Consider the following 18,314-nt stretch of genomic DNA (forward strand, 5'->3'; position numbering starts at 1 on the left):
GCTAACACATGATCATATCAACACATGCTAACACATGATCATACAAACACACATGCTAACACATGATCATATCAACACATGCTAACACATGATCATACAAACACACATGCTAACACATGATCATACAAACACACATGCTAACACAGGATCATACAAACACACATACTAACACATGATCATATGAACACATGCCAACACATGATCATACAAACACACATGCTAACACATGATCATACAAACACACATGCTAACACAAGATGATACAAACACACATGCTAACACAAGATCATACTAACACACATGCTTACACATGATCATATCAACACATGCTAACACAAGATCATACAAACACACATGCTAACACATGATCATATCAACACATGCTAACACATGATCATACACACATGCTAACACATGATCATATCAACACATGCTAACACATGATCATACTAACACACATGCTAACACATGATCATACAAACACACATTCTAACACATATGATACACATACTAACACATGATCATATTAACACATGATCATACTAACACACATACTAACACATGATCATAGAAACACACATGCTAACACAAGATCATACAAACACACATGCTAACAAATGATCATACAAACACACATGCTAACACATGATCATACAAACACACATACTAACATATGATCATACTAACACACATTCTTACACATGATCATACCAACACATACTAACACATGAGCATTCTAATACACATGCTAACACATGATCATACTAACACATGCTAACACAAGATCATACTAACACATACTAACACATGATCATACAAACACACATACTAACACATGAGCATACTAATACTCATACTAACACATAATTATACCAACACACATACTAACTCCTTAGGTCCAGTTTTAGATCAAGCGTTGATACCAATAGTCATACATGAAAACATGTTAGGATTATTCCTTCATAGTATGCTTTACACATGTAAAGTATAAAGCCATGGTCATGCAAACATGAGACCTGTCCACACATACTTTCACAATGACGTTTAGAGCTGGTAAAGAGACTCCACAGAGAGCGCTGGGTTCAGAGGTATTACTGTTTTTATTTCAGAGTGTCTGAGAGAAAAGGCACTAAACCAAACCAGGAGAGTGACACCGACTTAGAATAGGAGAGAGAGAGATGCAGAGGAGTGGAGTGGGGTTTAAATTAACATTTAGAAAGTTTACACAACACCAGGCATTCACACACTCACCATTCATTCACACAGCTTACTATCTACACACATCCTGATTGATTAAATACAGCAGGCTGAAAACACCAGGAGCTTATAAAGGATGATTCCCCAAAAATGTCTCTGTAAAAGTGTCCAAACATGCCCGAACATCATGTAGTGTTAAACAGCCAAAATGTAGTGTTCAAGTTTTCCTGTGACTTTGTAGAAACTTCTTGAAAATCTGGAACCAGCCTTTCACAAAGAAAACACAAATTCTTAAAGAAAGTATAAATAAAATGATTCCTGCATTCACAAACAAGGTTTCTAATGCTAAGAGGACATATATAAGCCCCATTCAGACAGGATTATCTTCAAAGTAAAGTGATTCACACGTTTAATTAGAAACCATAGGAAAAAAAAAAAAAAAAACAGAACTTGCCTGGATCATCATGTTTCATGTACTCTAGTGTTAAAGTCGCCTAGTTGTCTGTAGGACAAAGAATATACCACAAACAGGAAGTGTTTCTAACTAGTTGGGTATAATTTGTAAGCCTCAGGACTGGTGAGAGCAGATGATGGAAGTATAATGTTTGCTCCTGATATCCAGTCAGAGAATTTTCGTTTAAGACATTTCTCTAAACGCTTTAAGATTTTTTTAAAACCTTGCACAAAAGTCCACTCTGACTAAGAGATTAACTGGATTCTAAAAGTCATACATAAAGTCACTTGGCCTTATGTTCATACCTTACTTTTAAACACAATATCTCAAGAACGCATTGGAGGATTCTCCTTCAACTTTGCACCAACATCCACTCTGACTCAGGTATGTACTGTTAGTATATTAGAGGTCACAGCTCAAAGGTCAAGATAATAAGGCCTCATATTCATCCTTGCCTGCTAAAGCAACATTTTAAGAATGCTTAGAGTGATTTGCATCAACAACACTCTGACCTACAGCTGAACTGAGCCTATTTTGTTGGTCAGATCAAGGTTATCAGGCCTCATGTTCATCTTTTGATTTGCTATGGGATATTTCAAGAATGTTTTGAGGGATTTTATTCTAACTTAACAAAAGCGCCCACTCTGAAATTTGACGAGGTGCTTTCATTTTGGAGGGCAAAGGTCAGAGCTCATGTTCATTGGGTCTCATGTTCATCCTTTGGTTGGTTATGGGAGATCTCAGGATTGCTGGGTTTTCCTCAAACATTGCACAAATGTCCACTCTGACTGAAGAATTATCCGAGTTCTGTTATGAGTCAACCATGCCTCATGTTCTTCTTTTTCTTGTGAAAGGTGCAGGGAACTTACTTCTAATTTTGTACGAGAGTCCACTCTAACTGGAGATTGAACTGACTGAACTAAAGAGGTTAAAGTTCAAAGTTATGGTGCATCACAATCCTTAACTTGTCAACGTGATTTCCCAATTTGCTTTGAGGGCTCTTCTTTAAACTTTGTGCAAATGTCTACTCTGACTAAAAGATTGAATGGGTTTATTTGGAGGTAATGATTCAATGTCATTGGGCCTAATGTTCATCCCTTACTTGGTTATGGAATAACTCCAAAAATTGTAGGGATTTAATCCTAAAACTGCAGGAATGTCCACTCTGGCAAAAGGATGGATGACTTACATTTGAGAGGTGATAGGTAATTGGGCCTTATGTTCCCTTGCTTGATAATGGAATATCTCAAAAAACACTCATTAGGCCTTTTCTTCCGTTGTCACTTTTAAACTCATCTTGAATTTTGTTTTTCAAACTTTGATAAATGTCCACTCTGATTCATGGTTGAATGGACTGGAATTGGGAGTTCAAAGATCAAGGGTGCTGGGCCTGATGTTCATCCTTTGCCTATGACTACAATCTCATTTTTTCAAACTTTGCACAAATGTCCACTCTGGCTCGTTTAATCTGGAGCTCACTGGTTAGGTCATTGGGCCTAAGGTTCATCCCTTGCTTGGGGTCATGGGATATCTCCTAAAAAATTAGTGATTTTTCTCTTAAATTTGCACAAATGTCCACTCTGACAGAAGAATGGATTGCTTACATTTTAGAGGGGAATTGATAGAGGGCAAGATTATTGGACCTTATGTTTATCCCTTGTTTGGTAATGAAATATCCCCCCAAAAAATCATGAGGCCTTATTTTCCCCCATTGGTTTTGAACTCATCTTGAATATTTTTAAACTTTGACAAAAGTCCACTCTTACTCATGGCTACTATGCCTCATGTTCACCCTTTGCTTATGAAAGCAAACACTTAGGTTTTTGTTTTAACTTTGCAAAAACGTCCACTCTGACTCATTTAATTTGGATGTCACTGGTTTGGTCACTGGGCCTCATGTTCATCCCTTTATAGTGAAAGTAATATCTCTAGAATGCTTTGAGGGATTTTCTTCAAACTTAGCAGAAATGTCCACTCTGACTCAAGGATAAACTGGCGAGATTTTGGAGGTCAAGGGTTAGAGTCGTTGGGCCTCATGCTCTACCAAGCACTGAATCATAGAAACCAGAATTTAATCCTGTCTGCATGGGGCTGTGATTATCTTTGCATCTAATAATGCATCATTAAATCATAGAAATAAACTTCCTTCATAATTTCCTACAAACTAAAATTAAATAGAAGCTTATAAACAGTTTAAGTAAACAAGAATTGATTGTTTGGTCTTCATTTTTGCATTATGGGCGTCTTATTTCATCTACAGCACATCCTCCATGATTACAGAACGTCACGGACGGATTTTAGCAGCAGTGGAACAGATTTTAGATACTTGAGTCAATATGGAAGAATAAAAGGGCCACTGTTGGGGAAAATACAAGATTTTTACAGAGCTTTATGTATATGAAGAAAGAGCAAATTTACAGTCCAAACAAACTCATTTTAATAAAATAAAGGCTTTTAAAGTTGTTTATAGACATCATATTTTGAATTTAAATTTAAATTTGGAAAAAGAAAATTAAAAATGTGTTTTCAAATGAAGTCAAACCTTAAATTTGGGAGAAAATTCACCATTTCTAAAGAGTTAAGGCTTCTGTAAAATCATCTGTTTATTGTAAAACTATGTTTTTCTTCATTTTTTATCCTTGTTTTGTGAGTTCTATCTTTTTTGTAAATATCTTCATAGATTTATTGAAAAATGTAATTTTCTTCCCCTACAGTGGCCCTTATTCTCCATCAGATGTTTATAAAGTAGTTTATCATAAATACTTGGACTTTGGAATGAAAAAACAAAGGTCAAAGCTCCTCAGCTCGGTTTAAATGCAGACATATTTAAATATCATTTCCATGCCACTTGTCTTCATACATCGGAGTGTTTAGTTCTTCAGTAAATCAAATCTCAAACTTTGGATTTAAACTCTCAACAAAAACTCAGAATCAGTAACGACCACAGACGCCACCGTCCTTCAGTCTCTTTGATTGAAAAACAACCACGTTTATCCTCGCACACAAACACTCACACAGGGGAGGAGGGATGGAGAGGAAGGACTGGAGGAGAGGAGGGGGACCAGATCCAGGGGAAGGAGAGGAGGGCGGGGCTCCAGGGGCAGAGTCTGCTGTGATTGGAGGGCGGGGCTGTCCGTCGGTCACAGCTGGTCTTTGTAGTAGCCGAGCTTGGCGACGGACATTTCTCTGCGGAGCTGCATCACCTCCCAGAACATCTGCTCCGCTGGAAACACGATGAACAGAAACACTACTTATTTCACCGACCAAAACAACCATGACACCTACAGCTAATCTGAAACTCAAGATCTATCTTCACAGTGAAATGAACTAGATTAGCCATTTACAGAATAAAACACACCTCTGAGAAAAAGAGGAACCTAGAGACAAGTTTAGCAGCATTTATGTGAAAGCACAAATCAAATATAAGAACATTCAGTCTGATTATCTTTATTAGAGTAGTGACAGGGTTTCTGACTCACCATCCTGCTGTTTAACCAGCCCTTGGTGGATGTAGCGAATGTAGGTGAAGAAATTACACACTGCTGTGATCTGAGAAGGACAAACACAAATAAATACAGCTGTAATGTTTAAAATAAAACCAAATTAGAAGCAGAAGAAGAGTGTTATCTATGGGATATCAGTATCTGCATCTTCTCAATGCCTTAAATCTTTAGATACTGTGTACCATGGAGCACTGAAGTTTATAACAAACGAACCAACAAAAATATGTGACTGTGCCTGTCCACAATCCCCTTAAGTACCAGAAAAATCCATTCCCTGCTCCCTCTCTTTCTCCACCTTTCAGAAAATGAGTGCTGATACAGGCCGTTCTCAGAATTTTCCCTCATGATGTCATGTGGTGAGTTAGCCCCGCCCCCAAGTTTGGTTGGCCCTCCCTGCTTGGGAGAAAGTTCCACCCTCCTCTCCTGATCCTCCTCTTTGTATAAAAGCATCTGTAACATTGTAACATCAGGAGTGCCACACCTGTTTCCTCAGAGGGGTGTGGTCAGGGGCGGAGTCAGAAAGCTCAGTAACATTTAAAGCCACAGGCACAGAAACAGCTCGTTCTGAGCAGGGCTGAAACAGAGGGGTTTTAGTCATGCAAAAATCCAATACTGGAATGTTTTTACAGCAACAAACTTCACAGGCATGTTTTGGGGACCTCTGAAACCAATATAAATTTGTCTTAATAGGGTAAAATATGTCCCCTTTAAGTCCTTCACTCACCCATGTATTCTGAATGATTGAGTTGGTTGGCCTTCTTTGAGCACTTGTAGACAAAATCTTTGGCATATACTTGTTTATAAGGCTTTACTAAATCTTCCATCTTACTTGTGTGATCACTCTGAGGTTAAAAGTTCTGGAAGCTTCAGTCTTCATTCTGTGACTCACTCACAAAATTTATGTTTATTTTTATTCTTATGTCTGTGCCTATAAATTGTGACGCTGCCTCTTGTAAATGAGATTCTTAATCCCAATGAGGTTTTTCCTGGTTGACGAAATTTAAAGACCCTGTAAAGTGATAATAAATCTGTGTTTCGGTTTGTTGTATGACAGGTCACTGTGTTATGAACCCCCATGTCAAATTTTAGTTAGATAAAACATCTCTAAATTTATAAAATTAGGCTTATAAATCATAAAAATAAGGCAGCATTTTCTGCTCCAAAATGGTGTGGGCGTGTCTGTTGAGTAAGCTGAAGCCACACCCACTAAGGAGAAATATGACCCTCTCAGATTTAAGAATGCAACAATCTGATTGGAGGAAAGCACTCGCATTATTATCCTGCCCCTTGACCTTACGTTGACCTCATGATCAGAGCACAGCTGCCTGGCTCTGTGCCAGAGAGGAGGCAAAGTCTGTTTTCCATCTCAAAGCTCTGTTCTAATGCTTTAAATGATCCATAGACCACTGTGGCTGATAGGTTTGGTAAATTTACCTCACAATGAACAAAAAACAGCCTTTAACTGACTGTTAACTTTCAATAAAGGCAGTGACATCAGCTAACAACATTATTTGTTGCCTATTTTTTATCAAAAACTTGCTAAATTCTGCAGAGAAACTGTACCCATCTGTTAACACTGTATAGCCTAGCTTCATGGCCAGTACAACCAGAGACTCTCTTAAAGGTGCAACGCTAACTAAAATCACTCTAGGCTAACGCCACTGCTACTGCTACCTCATACAACCCAACTTCAAAACCTCCCTTTAAGCTATATGAAGTTGGGTTTATAGAACGTGACTACTGTTAGCAGTGCTAGCACCACCAGCCTTCAATTGCCTTTGCAGGTTAGCGTCCACATTCCTGTGCTAAATGTTGTCAGTGTTCCAGTTATATATGAGTATACGCTGACACATCTATGTACAAATCTATCACCATTTTCTAGGTCGAAGTAGGGCTAAACCAAGCTGCTCCTACAAGATGCTTACTATGCTATCAGTTTGTCATTGTTTACATCATATCAAACAGTGGCCACTAGTGGTGGGCAGCTGCTTTACAGTTTAGATGGAGCATTTGATGAGATTCTGAGTGTTTGTGTGTGCTGGTACTTACTCTATATCTACAGTAAGGAGAAACATAGTAATAGTTGGACGAGTCCCCAAACTTGATTCTGTGCTTACAGGTTTTGGTCTGACCGCTCAGGGCACATTTTCTATCAGAGACAGAAACACAGAGAAAGGAAAAACGTCAGGCTTTCTGACTGGTTTGAACAGGAGGAAAACTGAAAGTAAAACAAGCTGTAGAGGACTAATATTAAGGCAGGAGAGAGGGAAGGAGAGAGGGAAGTCTGTTAGGCGTCTATTAAGATCGTCTCAGCAGGACCAGATTAACAAACCTGCACGGGAGGAAGGATTAATGATGGGAGGATGAGGAGAGAAGCAGGGGAGGCCAGGCGGGGGGCCGAAGGGGGGCTGAGGAGATAAAAAGATGCTGATGGGAGCGAGAGAGAAAGAGAGAGCGAGTCAGACTTACGTGACGAGTTCAGCCCTTCGCCCACTAGAGCAGGAAGTCGAGGGAAGATGGAGAGATGATGATGAAAGAGTGAAAGCTTTGATGAAGAGGAGAAAGAGTGTGTGTGTGTCTGAGTGTGTGTGTGTGAGCTCACTTTGGTCCGCCACACTCCACCGCCGACGCTTTGACCACGGGCAGCGGCTGGAAACCCACCGGCTCCACACTCAGTGTGTTCTGCTCCACTGCTTCCAAGATGGCCGACCCCAGCTGGGAGAAAAGAAGAGAGAAGAAGAAAAACCAGACATCAGTGGACAAAAAAACAAAGGATTTACAATGACAAAGAGACAGTTATGCAGAATTTATGGCCTCGAAAACTAAAGAGGCAATCACCACAAGCATTTTTAAAGATATGACAATAATTTGTTAAATTTGTTAACCCCCCCCCCCCCCCCCCACAAAAAAAATAAATCAGCATAAACAATTTTTTATTATCATATAAATGAATAATTTTGAACTACAAGCACTGAAAGCATGGAATTTCTTACTAAGGAATTTTTGTTTCAATTGTTCCCCCAAACAAGAAGGGGCAACAAGAGGAAAGTTTGGCCGGATGCTACACAATTGTTAATATGGCCCTGTCCCTACTTTTTTGAGCTGATTTTTTTAATGACATGGTTAAATGTCTCAGTTTCAACATCTGATATGTTGTTTATGTTCTATTGTGAATAACATATGAGTTTATGAGATTGAATGCTGTTTTACTTACATTTTACACAGCGTACCAACTTTTTTGGAATTGTGGTTGTACAAATATGGAGACACTTCAGGATATTCACCACTAAAAAGGTCTACAACATATTGATATATTTAAAAATAGATGGTTATTTAAATTGATTTTAATGTTCATAAGAGGTCAACACTCCCCCGTCCCCTCTGAACAGGATGACTGAATACCTCGCTCTTGCTGAAGGTGAGACAGGGGTAAATATCCTCACGGTAAACTCTCTCCAGGAAGCTGCAGTCCCGGTCCAACGTCGGCTCTTCCTTCCACGCTTTAAACTCACCAAACAGCTGACTGTCCACCTGAGAGTCCAATCAAACATGTTAGCATCATACAGACGGCTATTTTGAGACAAAGCTCTGCAGGGTCATACCTCTCTGCACTCCCGTACGATGGGCTGCGTGGCCGACGGGTCGGGCTGCGTCCCCATCATGGCCGAGGAGGTGCTCTTGTTCCTGCTGTGCCCCTTCCTGAAGGGGGTCTTTACTCCTCCTGATGCTCCCACGGAGGGGAGCTCGCCCAGGGGGGAGGTGGGGGAGGAGAGAACGAGCGTCTTCAAAGCCTGGACCTCTGCTTGGAGGACGTCGATCTGAAGACGAAGGAAGTCAAAATGTTTCTACTCAGCTGACTGATGCAGGCCTGTAGAAGACTAAATATGACTTAATATGATAGCCTAAAAATGTTTAAATTGGTCATTTTGGCAGATTAGAGTCAGTAAAAGTATGTCAGGGGTGGGAGAAGCTTCACTTTCAACTCTGTCACCCTCTTGTGGTGAACTTCATCACATTTCTCTCTGCTTCAGTAACAAAATACTCTGATTTTATGTTGTGTTATTTGGTTTTATATCAGTTACTTTATTAAATCTCCATCCCGGCGTGCTGTGAGTGTTTTCGGACCTCTTCAAAGCCAGTACAAACCAACCCAGAGATTAAACAAGCTCATTACGCGAGCGTCAGCGGCGAGTTTTATCACCTTGCCCAGGGCTTCTTTCAGCTGCTTCTCAGCATTCGCCTGTTTGACGTTCGCTTCTCTGACCATCTTGTGGGCTTCCTGGAAAACACACAGACATAGAAACTTACATTCATGGTCATTACTCTCGCTGATGATGTCCGTGTTTGGATTCTGTTTTTACTGTTGTGATTCACGCTCCATTAAAGGGAAAATTCACTAAAAAGACTTAGAGCTAATGTCTGGTTACATATGCAGAATAAAGACACTTGAATTAGAGTTCCAGTACCTTCTAGGAGGACAAAAAGCAGGAGGAAAATGAAGAAGGAAAGGAGAAAGAGTTTCTGAGATCTGGTCATTGGTCTCCCATGTTTTTAAAACCAGCTAACATTTCTAAACTCATCTAGTGTGCAGCCAGCCCAACTCTTTCCTTCAGATCCTCTTCAGAATAAATTCAAGGAAACACTGAAGATGTTGGAGAATGAAGCCCGGAGAGAGAAAGTGCTGTGTTGGTCATTTAATCTTTCTCAGGAGGAACACAGACAGGAAAAAAGGACACGGAGCAGAGGGACAGGGACAGGGAGGGGAGGAAGACCGACCTGGAAGAGACTGGCGGTGAGCTCCTCCAGCTCCTGGCCGAGCTGATCTCTGACTTTAGACAACCTCTCACACTCCTCATCCTTCAACAGCAGCTCCTTACACACACACACACACACACACACACACACACACGAAACAGAAAACAACAGAACAAAAAAACAACGGCCCAATGAACACATGGGAGTTAAATTATAGCATGGCAAAATATACAAAAACAAAAATGAGTAAAACAGTTAAAAAGAAAGAAATATTTCCATCTTTAGTAAAATAAATAACCAAAACTGAATGAAAATATGCCTAAATAAAACAGAACACAAATGAAATCATGAGCAGTGTGATGAGATGAAGTCCGACACACAATCACTCGACTTCAGTCCTAAAGGTTTTAGATCAGAGGCGTGCCCCTCCTACCCTCTGGGCCTTGGCGAGCTCCTCCTTCAGCCGCTCGTATCCTTTCTCCCTGACCTCCATCACCGACGGACTTCTCAGCCTTGACAGGCTGTCGCTCAGGGCGCTGCATTCCTCGCCGTCTTCACCTGACAGGACGGTGCCGTCCACCGACTCCCCCTCCTGGCCTGGCACACTGGGCGGGGCAAACAACAAGGGTCAGACATCGATTACAAGCATACAGCTAAAAAGCTTTAAGTGGGAATCAAGGAAATATACTGAAGTCAGGGGTGTCAAACTCAATCACAGTGGGGACCGAGATCTGAATTTAGGTTTAACCTGAGGGCCTAACAGGAAAAACATTTTTGTTATTTAAATTTTAACCGTAAACTGTAAATTTTATTTTCCACAGCTAATAAACTAAGGAGGAAAAACTGGTGATAAATGAAGTTGAGATTTTTTTTAGAGTCAAAATGATAAGTTTAAAGGCTCAAAATCTGAGATAAAATGTTGAATATTGGCTCAAAAGAACAGAACACAAAACAAAAGTCAAAATAATGTTTTCAAAAGGCCAATATATGAGATAGAAAGTAAAAATCATGAGTTTAAAGGTCAAAATATGAGATAAAATCCAAAACCATGTGTTTAAATTCAAAATATGCGATAAAATTTTAAATATTGAGTTTAAAATGTCAAAATATGGGATTAAAAATCAATGTTAGGAGTTGACATGTTCAAAATACAAGATAAAAAAATCAAAATTTAGAGTTTAAAAGAATGATGTATGACTTAAAATTTAAGATTGTGACTCTAAAAGGTCAAAATATGAGATAAAATTCAAAATCATGAGTTTTAAAAGTCAAAATATGAGATTAAATTTTTAATCATAAATTTAACAGGTCAAAATATGGGATGAAAAGTCAAAATTAGGAGTTTAAAAGGGCAAAATATGAGATTAAAATTTTTCTGGAGGAAATCTGCAGACCTCAGACATACTGGCCAGTTCTAATTAAAATATATGATCTTGCGGCCTGGGTAAAACTGCACCATGGGCCGGATTTGGCCCCCAGGCCTTGAGTTTGACACCCCTGACTTAAGTTGAGCCAGGTGACGTAATGACTTCAACTAGCATTACAGCCTATGTTTCACCCTGACCGTGCATGTTTATCAGCGCCAGTGTCTAGGATTCAGATGCTTGGTAAAGTCAGGCAGATTTGCACATGCAAAGGTCAAATTTCCCCCTAACAACTGCAGAGTAACACATCTCTTTGTCTACGTAGCCAGGGATTTTGTGCATCTGGGACAGAGAGAGGAGTTTGCCTTTGACTTTAGAAGGCTTCTCTTCATCCTACGGACCTTTTTCATAAAAAAGATTTAGGTTTTAATAAGTTTCTTCTTTTACATCCAGCTTCGCTACTTCCTCTACCTTCCATTGTGGCTGTGCCGTGGCGTGGAGTAAACCGGTTGCGTTGGGAGCTGGTCAGCCCGTAGTGATGTGGGGAGGCCAGCAGGGGGCGCTCCCAGTGAATGTGTGCGGTACAGAGAGGTGGGAGGGGTGCTGTGCCGGACAGGTGGTCGCTGCTCTGCTTGGTTCTGCAGGAAAACAACAAAACAACACAAAGGCAGAAATGTTGAATTTAACAGAACACACTTCATCATCCAGAGCTCTGGTTCTGACACTTTAATCAGTGAGAATAAAGAGTGTAAACATCCTAAAAACATGGTAAAAACAGGTCTGTTCATTCTGTGATGACAGATGTGTGTATTTACCTGCAGGTCAGGTGTAGTGGGCGAGGCTAAGTTCACCTCGTGAAACCCCTCCAGAGTCTCTGCATTGTTCTGACCGCTGCTGCACGCCATAGCAGCTGCTCTCAGACATCATACACTCTGAACACACACCGCCAAAACAAACAAACAAACAAACAAAAACACACAGAGCTGTTAACAACACATTCTCTATTTACTGAACGAAAGACAACGTCCACAAGGCTCAGAGCTTTAACGTCTCCCTAGACTCTGACAAGAAGCTAAAAAACAGCTTCCAGTCTGAAACCCGAACGATAAAAACAAAAATATCATTCTACTCACTGGTGGACTCAGAGGGGGTGGGGGGAGGTCACCCCTCTGGTTCAATAATGTTTGAAAATGAAATTGCTGCGCTCTGTGGAAGCATGTTCAAGGACAAAATGTGAAACGGTGCCCACCAGGGAGGCCTCTAGGACTAAAAACTGTGATCAGCTGTCCTTTAGGGAGCCCTCTAAGTGGAGGAGACCTGATGAAGTGCCCCCTAAAGAGTTCATGTCCAATAGAGGAGAAAATCCATTTAATGCCATCAGCTATTTTTACTGACCTCCCCTCAGAAAAAATAATTATCTTTTTCAGTCTATTTGCCCCTGTCCACCCCTGACCCACAACTGACCCACCACTGTCCCTCCAATGTTTTAAATGTTTTACCAATATTTACAGCTAAATATAAGACAAGTAAACCCATGTACTGTTTCATATCAAGTGTAAAATGCCAGTTCAGTGGTTGTTGGGAACCAGTGTAGAGAAGTTAGCAGGTGTATTAGGTGTACCATGTTGCAGCAGTGGATGGAGACGCTGGCTGGATCAGTTTGTAGAGCTTCACAGGTGATCAGAAAGGGGTCATAAGGCAGGAAGGTCAAAACGTGAACCAGCAACACAGAAGACAGGCTGACAGGTAAAAATAACCTTTATCTGAGAGAGAGAGAGAGAGAGAGAGAGAGAGAGAGAGAGAGAGAGAGAGAGAGAGAGAGAGAGAGAGAATAAATTGTCTTTGCATTTTTTTAACATTACATTTCTATGCCTTAAAACTGTTCTACATTTTTGACTACTATAACCACAGTGAACAAGTCAACTCCTTTTCCACTATACTTTGAGGAGAGCTGGGCAATTAGTTGAAAAAAAATCAAAACTAAGGCTGAACGATTTAAAAAATAATCTGCCATTTTTTTAACCAATATTGCAATTTAATACGCGATTATTCTTAGGTTTCCCATGTTACGTATTTTTTAAATAAATCCAAGCAATAAATGATTCAGGATCATAACCTACATTCAGCCAGGAACTCTCATCATATATTCTACCATTTTATTGCCAAAAGGATATGCAGTGTTACTTGGCAGAGAAGGCTCTGCTCTAAAGACGCCTCCTGGGTTAGTCAGCAGCTGCTTTGACTTTGCACATGGCTAGAAACCCCCATATTAGGGATGCATCATATTATCGGCCTGATATCGATATCGGCAGTTATCAAAATTTCTGCCGATATTTTGGCTGTGAATATCAGCATATATCGGCTGTAAAATTTGGCCATATATACTAATAAATTAGTGGAGTTTCAGGCTGGACCAACAGACCTATGTAAACTGAGATCTTTTTCTTTATTCATCCTCATTCTTTCAACTTTAAAGTGTGTTTTAAGAAAAAAGTTTGTTTCGTTTTTCATCCTCAAACCTTAAATTGTGTTCAAGGGACGGTATATTAGTGCAATAAAACATATTTAAATATCGGTATCAATAACGGTATTGGCTAAAATAAATATGTACATATCAGCATATCGGATATCGGCAAAAATCCAATATCGTGCATCCCTACTCCATACAGATAGTGTTTGTTACAGACAGACAGAGACAGAGACGGCTCCTGGTCCTCTAAAGTTTTCTTTAACATTAGTGTTCGTTACAGACAGACAGAGACAGAGACGGCTCCTGGTCCTTTAAAGTTTTCTTTAACGTTAGTGTTCGTTACAGACAGAGACAGAGACGGCTCCTGGTCCTCTAAAGTTTTCTTTAACGTTAGTGTTCGTTACAGACAGACAGAGACAGAGACGGCTCCTGGTCCTCTTAAGTTTTCTTTACATCCAGACCTGCAGACTGCTGACACACTTTAAACTACTTAGATATGAAAAAAACAGAAACTACAGACAGATCAGAATCCCTGTAGACATTTCTTTGCTCTATTCATGATGATTCAGAGTTGTTTTAGAATATCTGATTTATTTTGTCTTTCATTTGCAATACATTAGGGAAAACTAGAGGGATCATAACCCAGTTCCACGAAGCCCCCTTCTCAAAAACTGTCACTCAGTAATGCTTCAGCATATTGAGACTGCTTTTGTTATTCTTTTCAATGAAATGGCTTATAAACCCATTAAGTGTTTGATTCATGCAGTAGACTTTACTTTCGGGGTCAAACTCCAATGAACACAAAGACAAAGGAGTGCCGGACAACTCCTCTCGTTTCTGTCTGACAGAGACATCGAGTTTATCTTCATACCAGAGATTTTTCTCTCTTCTTTATTCTTCATCATTATGGTCTTGGTTTGATAGCCGTGATCTTCATCTTTCTTTTGTTTTGCCCCACTCAGCTGTTTCCACAGCACACCGGTCCCACCTGCTCGGCCTGGTGTGTGTGAAGTGGGTGTGTTTCCCTCATGTGTACAAAAGCTGAATTCAGCAGCTCGCTCATGTAGACAAATAAAGGTGGTGTGACTCACAGGACTTCACGTCACTTCTTCGGGTTATTTAAAGACACACATTAAGAATTAACAGCGTTTAAATCAGTATCATTGAGTCACAGTTAAAAAATGTCTGCAGACAAGTTTAAAAACAAGACTTTCCACCAGATTGTAGAGCTTATCCCTTCAAAATAAAACCACAAACACACGTAATAATGTTCTAAAAACAACCGAGAGGAAACAGACAGCATCAGCATCTCAGAATCATCTCACCTGTCAGTCAAACTCAGGTGAAACCCCACCCACCTCAAACCAACCAGCCAACCCCTCCTCTCTCCCCTGTCTCCATGGAGACCAGCTCTGGAGGTCCTGTTGTAACCCGACACCCCAGGGGATGCTGGGTAATGGATACAGTTACTCCAGCCATCTATTAAAGGCTCATCCCGTCTGTTTACAGGGTTCAGACTCAACCAAATGCTCAGAGCTGAATTCAAACACTTCAGCAAACAATAACCAACAGCTTCATTAATAAATAGATAGAGCTCACATGGACGATCAGCTGATCCCACTTATCTGATGAGGAAACTTCCTGTGATGAGCTGGATTTTCTTCTACGTGCCTGACATTTAAAAGCCATGCTGAATGCACCATAACCTGCATATTTAAGGTCATAAATTAAGATTTCCTGAGGGTTAGTTTTCTCCCTCCTCTACTCTGTCATCCTCATTTATGTTAACAATACCAAAAAACTGCAGACATGGCTCCAACTTAGACTACAAACTCTGATAACGAGAGGCCAACACCATGACTTATAATAAGTGAGTACAGTATCTGCAGTGAGACTTGGTGATACCAAATACTGGTATCGATATCTGTGCATTCCAAGTGTGACTTTGGGGTAAAAGACTCCATGTGGAAAACAAAAGCTGAACTTTATCCTCACCAGCTCCCATCAGCTCCATCTTTATGATCATCTCTTTGTCTATAATAATAATAATAATATCTTGAATTTATATAGCACCTTCAGAAAACCCAAGGACGCTTTACAAGAAACAGATAAGACATGGACAAACTAAGTGAGGGGAAGGATGAGTGTAAGGGCTGGTTTAGTGAAGACTGTAGGCTGTGGTGAACAGGTGGTGCTTGAGACGTTTTTTTGAAAATGTCCAGAGATGGAGCGCTACAGATGTCTGCAAGTAGAGTGTTCCAGAGGGTGGGGGCTGCAGCACTGAACGCTCAGTCTCCATAGGTTCGGACCCCTTCAAGGTCCCAAAGCCTGGAGGAGGAGTGGAGAGGCACAGAATCCACGTTGCTCTAAGTCCAGTGTGAAGTTTCCACAGTCAGTGATGATCTGGGCTGCCATGGCATCTGCTGGTGTTGGTCCACTGTGTTTTCTGAAGTCCACAGTCAACGCAGCCATCTACCAGGACATTTCAGAGACCTTCATGATTTCTTCTGCTGACAAGCTTCATGGAGATGCTGATTTCATTTTCCAGCAGGACTTGGCACCTGCCCACACTACCAAAGGTACCAAAAGCTGCTTCAATGACCATGGTGTTACTGTGCTTCATTCTGACCTGAACCCCATAGAGAATCTCTGGAAGATGAGAGACACCAGACCCAACAATGCAGATGACCTGAAGGCTGCTATCAAAGTAACCTGGGCCTCCATTACACCTGAGCAGTGCCACAGGCTGATCGCCTCCATGCCACGCCACATTGATGCAGTAATTCATGCAAAAGGAGGCCCAACCAAGTACTGAAGGCATAGAAATGAACATACTTTTCAGAAGCCTGGCATTTCTGTTTAAAATATCCTTTTTATATTGATCTTATGTGATATTCTAATTTTTTGAGACAGAATTTGGGGTTTTCTTATGTGTAAGCCATAATCATCAACATTTCAAGAAAAAAAGGTTTGAAATATTTCACTCCAGGTGTAACAAGTCTATATAATATATGGGTTTACCTTTCAGAAAAGAGTGACAAAAAATATTGAAAATTCTCATTATATTCTAATTTTTTGAGATGTACTTGTACGATCAACAAGAGTCTGGTTGTCCAAGGTTTCTGCCTGTTTAAGGGAGTTTATCCTTCACACCACATCTTTGTTAGTGCTGTCTCCAGCCAGGGTGGATTAATGATGTTCTCTGTTAATAATTTAACAAAGAGTACAAACAGGACCGCTCTCTTTAAAAGAGAGTTGAGATAGTTATTTGTTATGCATTTGAAAAAATACAAAGAATGATTGGGATTGATCGTTAAAATGTCAAAGATTTCATTGTTTTTAAAACATGGTATCAAATAAAATCCAACAATTTCATGTTCCACATCAAGTTTGACAGCATGGATTATTCAGCTAATCTGATAATTATTTTTAAATTATCTTCAGGTAAGAATAATAATGACCTTAAACTTATCTTTTTGGTAAAAACAGCCTCTTTCCCTTGCACCAAAACTGCAGTGAATGCAACAAATGTTAACCCAGTTTACTGACAACAGCCTCTCTGTTCATTCACATGATGTCCAGCCAGCCTGCTGCAACGGTTTGTGATGCTATCTGCATGTGAACAGACTAGAAATAAACCTTGACATTAAATATCATGCTTCACATGAAACCTAGCAGACAGGTGGCCTTTTACAGCAGAAATCTTCCTTTTTCAGGGCGCAGTGACAGCTAGCTAGCAGGTTAGCCGCAGCTAGCATGTTGAAGTGGTACTAATAGGGCTACCATGCTAAGTAGTGTTAAACAGAGGGGTAGGCAGCTAATCTTTCAAAAGCTAGTGCTGCTATCTGACACTGCAAACATAAAAGATGCATGAAAGCAGCGTCTTCTCCGTGACAGCTTCGGGTTCGCTGCTAAAACAAGCGAACGTTTACATTTGAACAGGATTAGCTATTAGCATCACGTTCATTCAGATGGGACAGCACATTAGCAGCTATGTTAGCTTTGACCTGAGTTAAATTACAATAAGAGTAAGATTTAATCACAAATGCCCCTGGGATCTCCTCCAAAATACGAGCATTTTATTGTATTCCGGTGGTGTATGACTAACAGAAAGGGGGGACCCTGCTTCCATTATCGGCCAATGCTCATACCCCGGTCATGGCTAAACATAATCGCAAATATTACAAGAATTAAAAGGATGCATAATACATGATGTGTCTTTTAAAACTAAAATCGTGCTTCATCACTGCCAGTCAGAGTTTTCAGTCAATCAGTTCCAAAGAATTAGAGTAATAGTGCGACAGACGGTCCGCTGTCCGGTAATGGGAGCATTTAGCTTTCTGCTACGTTTGCAAGAAGATAGCTAGCAGGCTAATCGAGTCTCCATAAACTTGCTAAATACGAAATAAACAATCACATTCATATCAAATAAAACACCGCTGTAAACTCACCGAGTCTCTGTGTAAGCAGCAGACCGCTCGGTGGGTCTCCCCTCCCGGTAATGAACCGAGACAACCCGTCAAACAAACACACGGACACACCGGAGCGGTTGTTGACGCAGACCGGTGTTA

At 40.4% G+C, this 18,314-nt stretch overlaps 1 protein-coding gene across 3 annotated transcripts; it reads right to left on the reverse strand.

Annotated features, from left to right (window-relative positions):
- Positions 1-1,089: 1,089 nt before the first annotated feature.
- On the reverse strand, positions 1,090-18,314 carry LOC121505547 (RAB3A interacting protein (rabin3)). Of its 3 annotated transcripts, XM_041780966.1 has the most exons (14): positions 18,195-18,314; positions 12,895-13,036; positions 12,089-12,205; positions 11,745-11,911; positions 10,343-10,514; positions 9,931-10,026; positions 9,356-9,433; positions 8,757-8,972; positions 8,557-8,685; positions 7,757-7,869; positions 7,624-7,647; positions 7,204-7,303; positions 5,131-5,200; positions 1,090-4,874 (listed from the first exon to the last, which is right to left on the reverse strand). In XM_041780966.1, exons 3-14 carry the CDS (start codon positions 12,176-12,178, stop codon positions 4,792-4,794), a joined length of 1,338 nt encoding a protein of 445 aa, XP_041636900.1. In that variant the 5' UTR covers positions 12,179-12,205; positions 12,895-13,036; positions 18,195-18,314; the 3' UTR covers positions 1,090-4,791. The 3 variants fall into 3 exon arrangements, with proteins under 3 accessions (XP_041636900.1, XP_041636902.1, XP_041636901.1); XM_041780968.1 differs by lacking the exon at positions 9,931-10,026; XM_041780967.1 differs by lacking the exon at positions 7,624-7,647.

This window comes from Cheilinus undulatus, linkage group 23, assembly GCF_018320785.1.
Source record: "Cheilinus undulatus linkage group 23, ASM1832078v1, whole genome shotgun sequence".
In the NCBI taxonomy this organism is placed as follows: Eukaryota; Metazoa; Chordata; class Actinopteri; order Labriformes; family Labridae; genus Cheilinus; species Cheilinus undulatus.

Excerpts from the sequence above, each read along its gene's own strand:
- LOC121505547 (XM_041780966.1), bottom strand. The coding sequence starts at position 12,178 with ATGGCGTGCAGCAGCGGTCAGAACAATGCAGAGACTCTGGAGGGGTTT. Across the intron at positions 10,027-10,342 it reads AGCTCGCCAAGGCCCAGAGG|GAGCTGCTGTTGAAGGATGA; the intron begins GTAGGAGGGGCA and ends TGTGTGTGTAAG. Across the intron at positions 8,686-8,756 it reads TCGTACGGGAGTGCAGAGAG|GTGGACAGTCAGCTGTTTGG; the intron begins GTATGACCCTGC and ends TTGGACTCTCAG.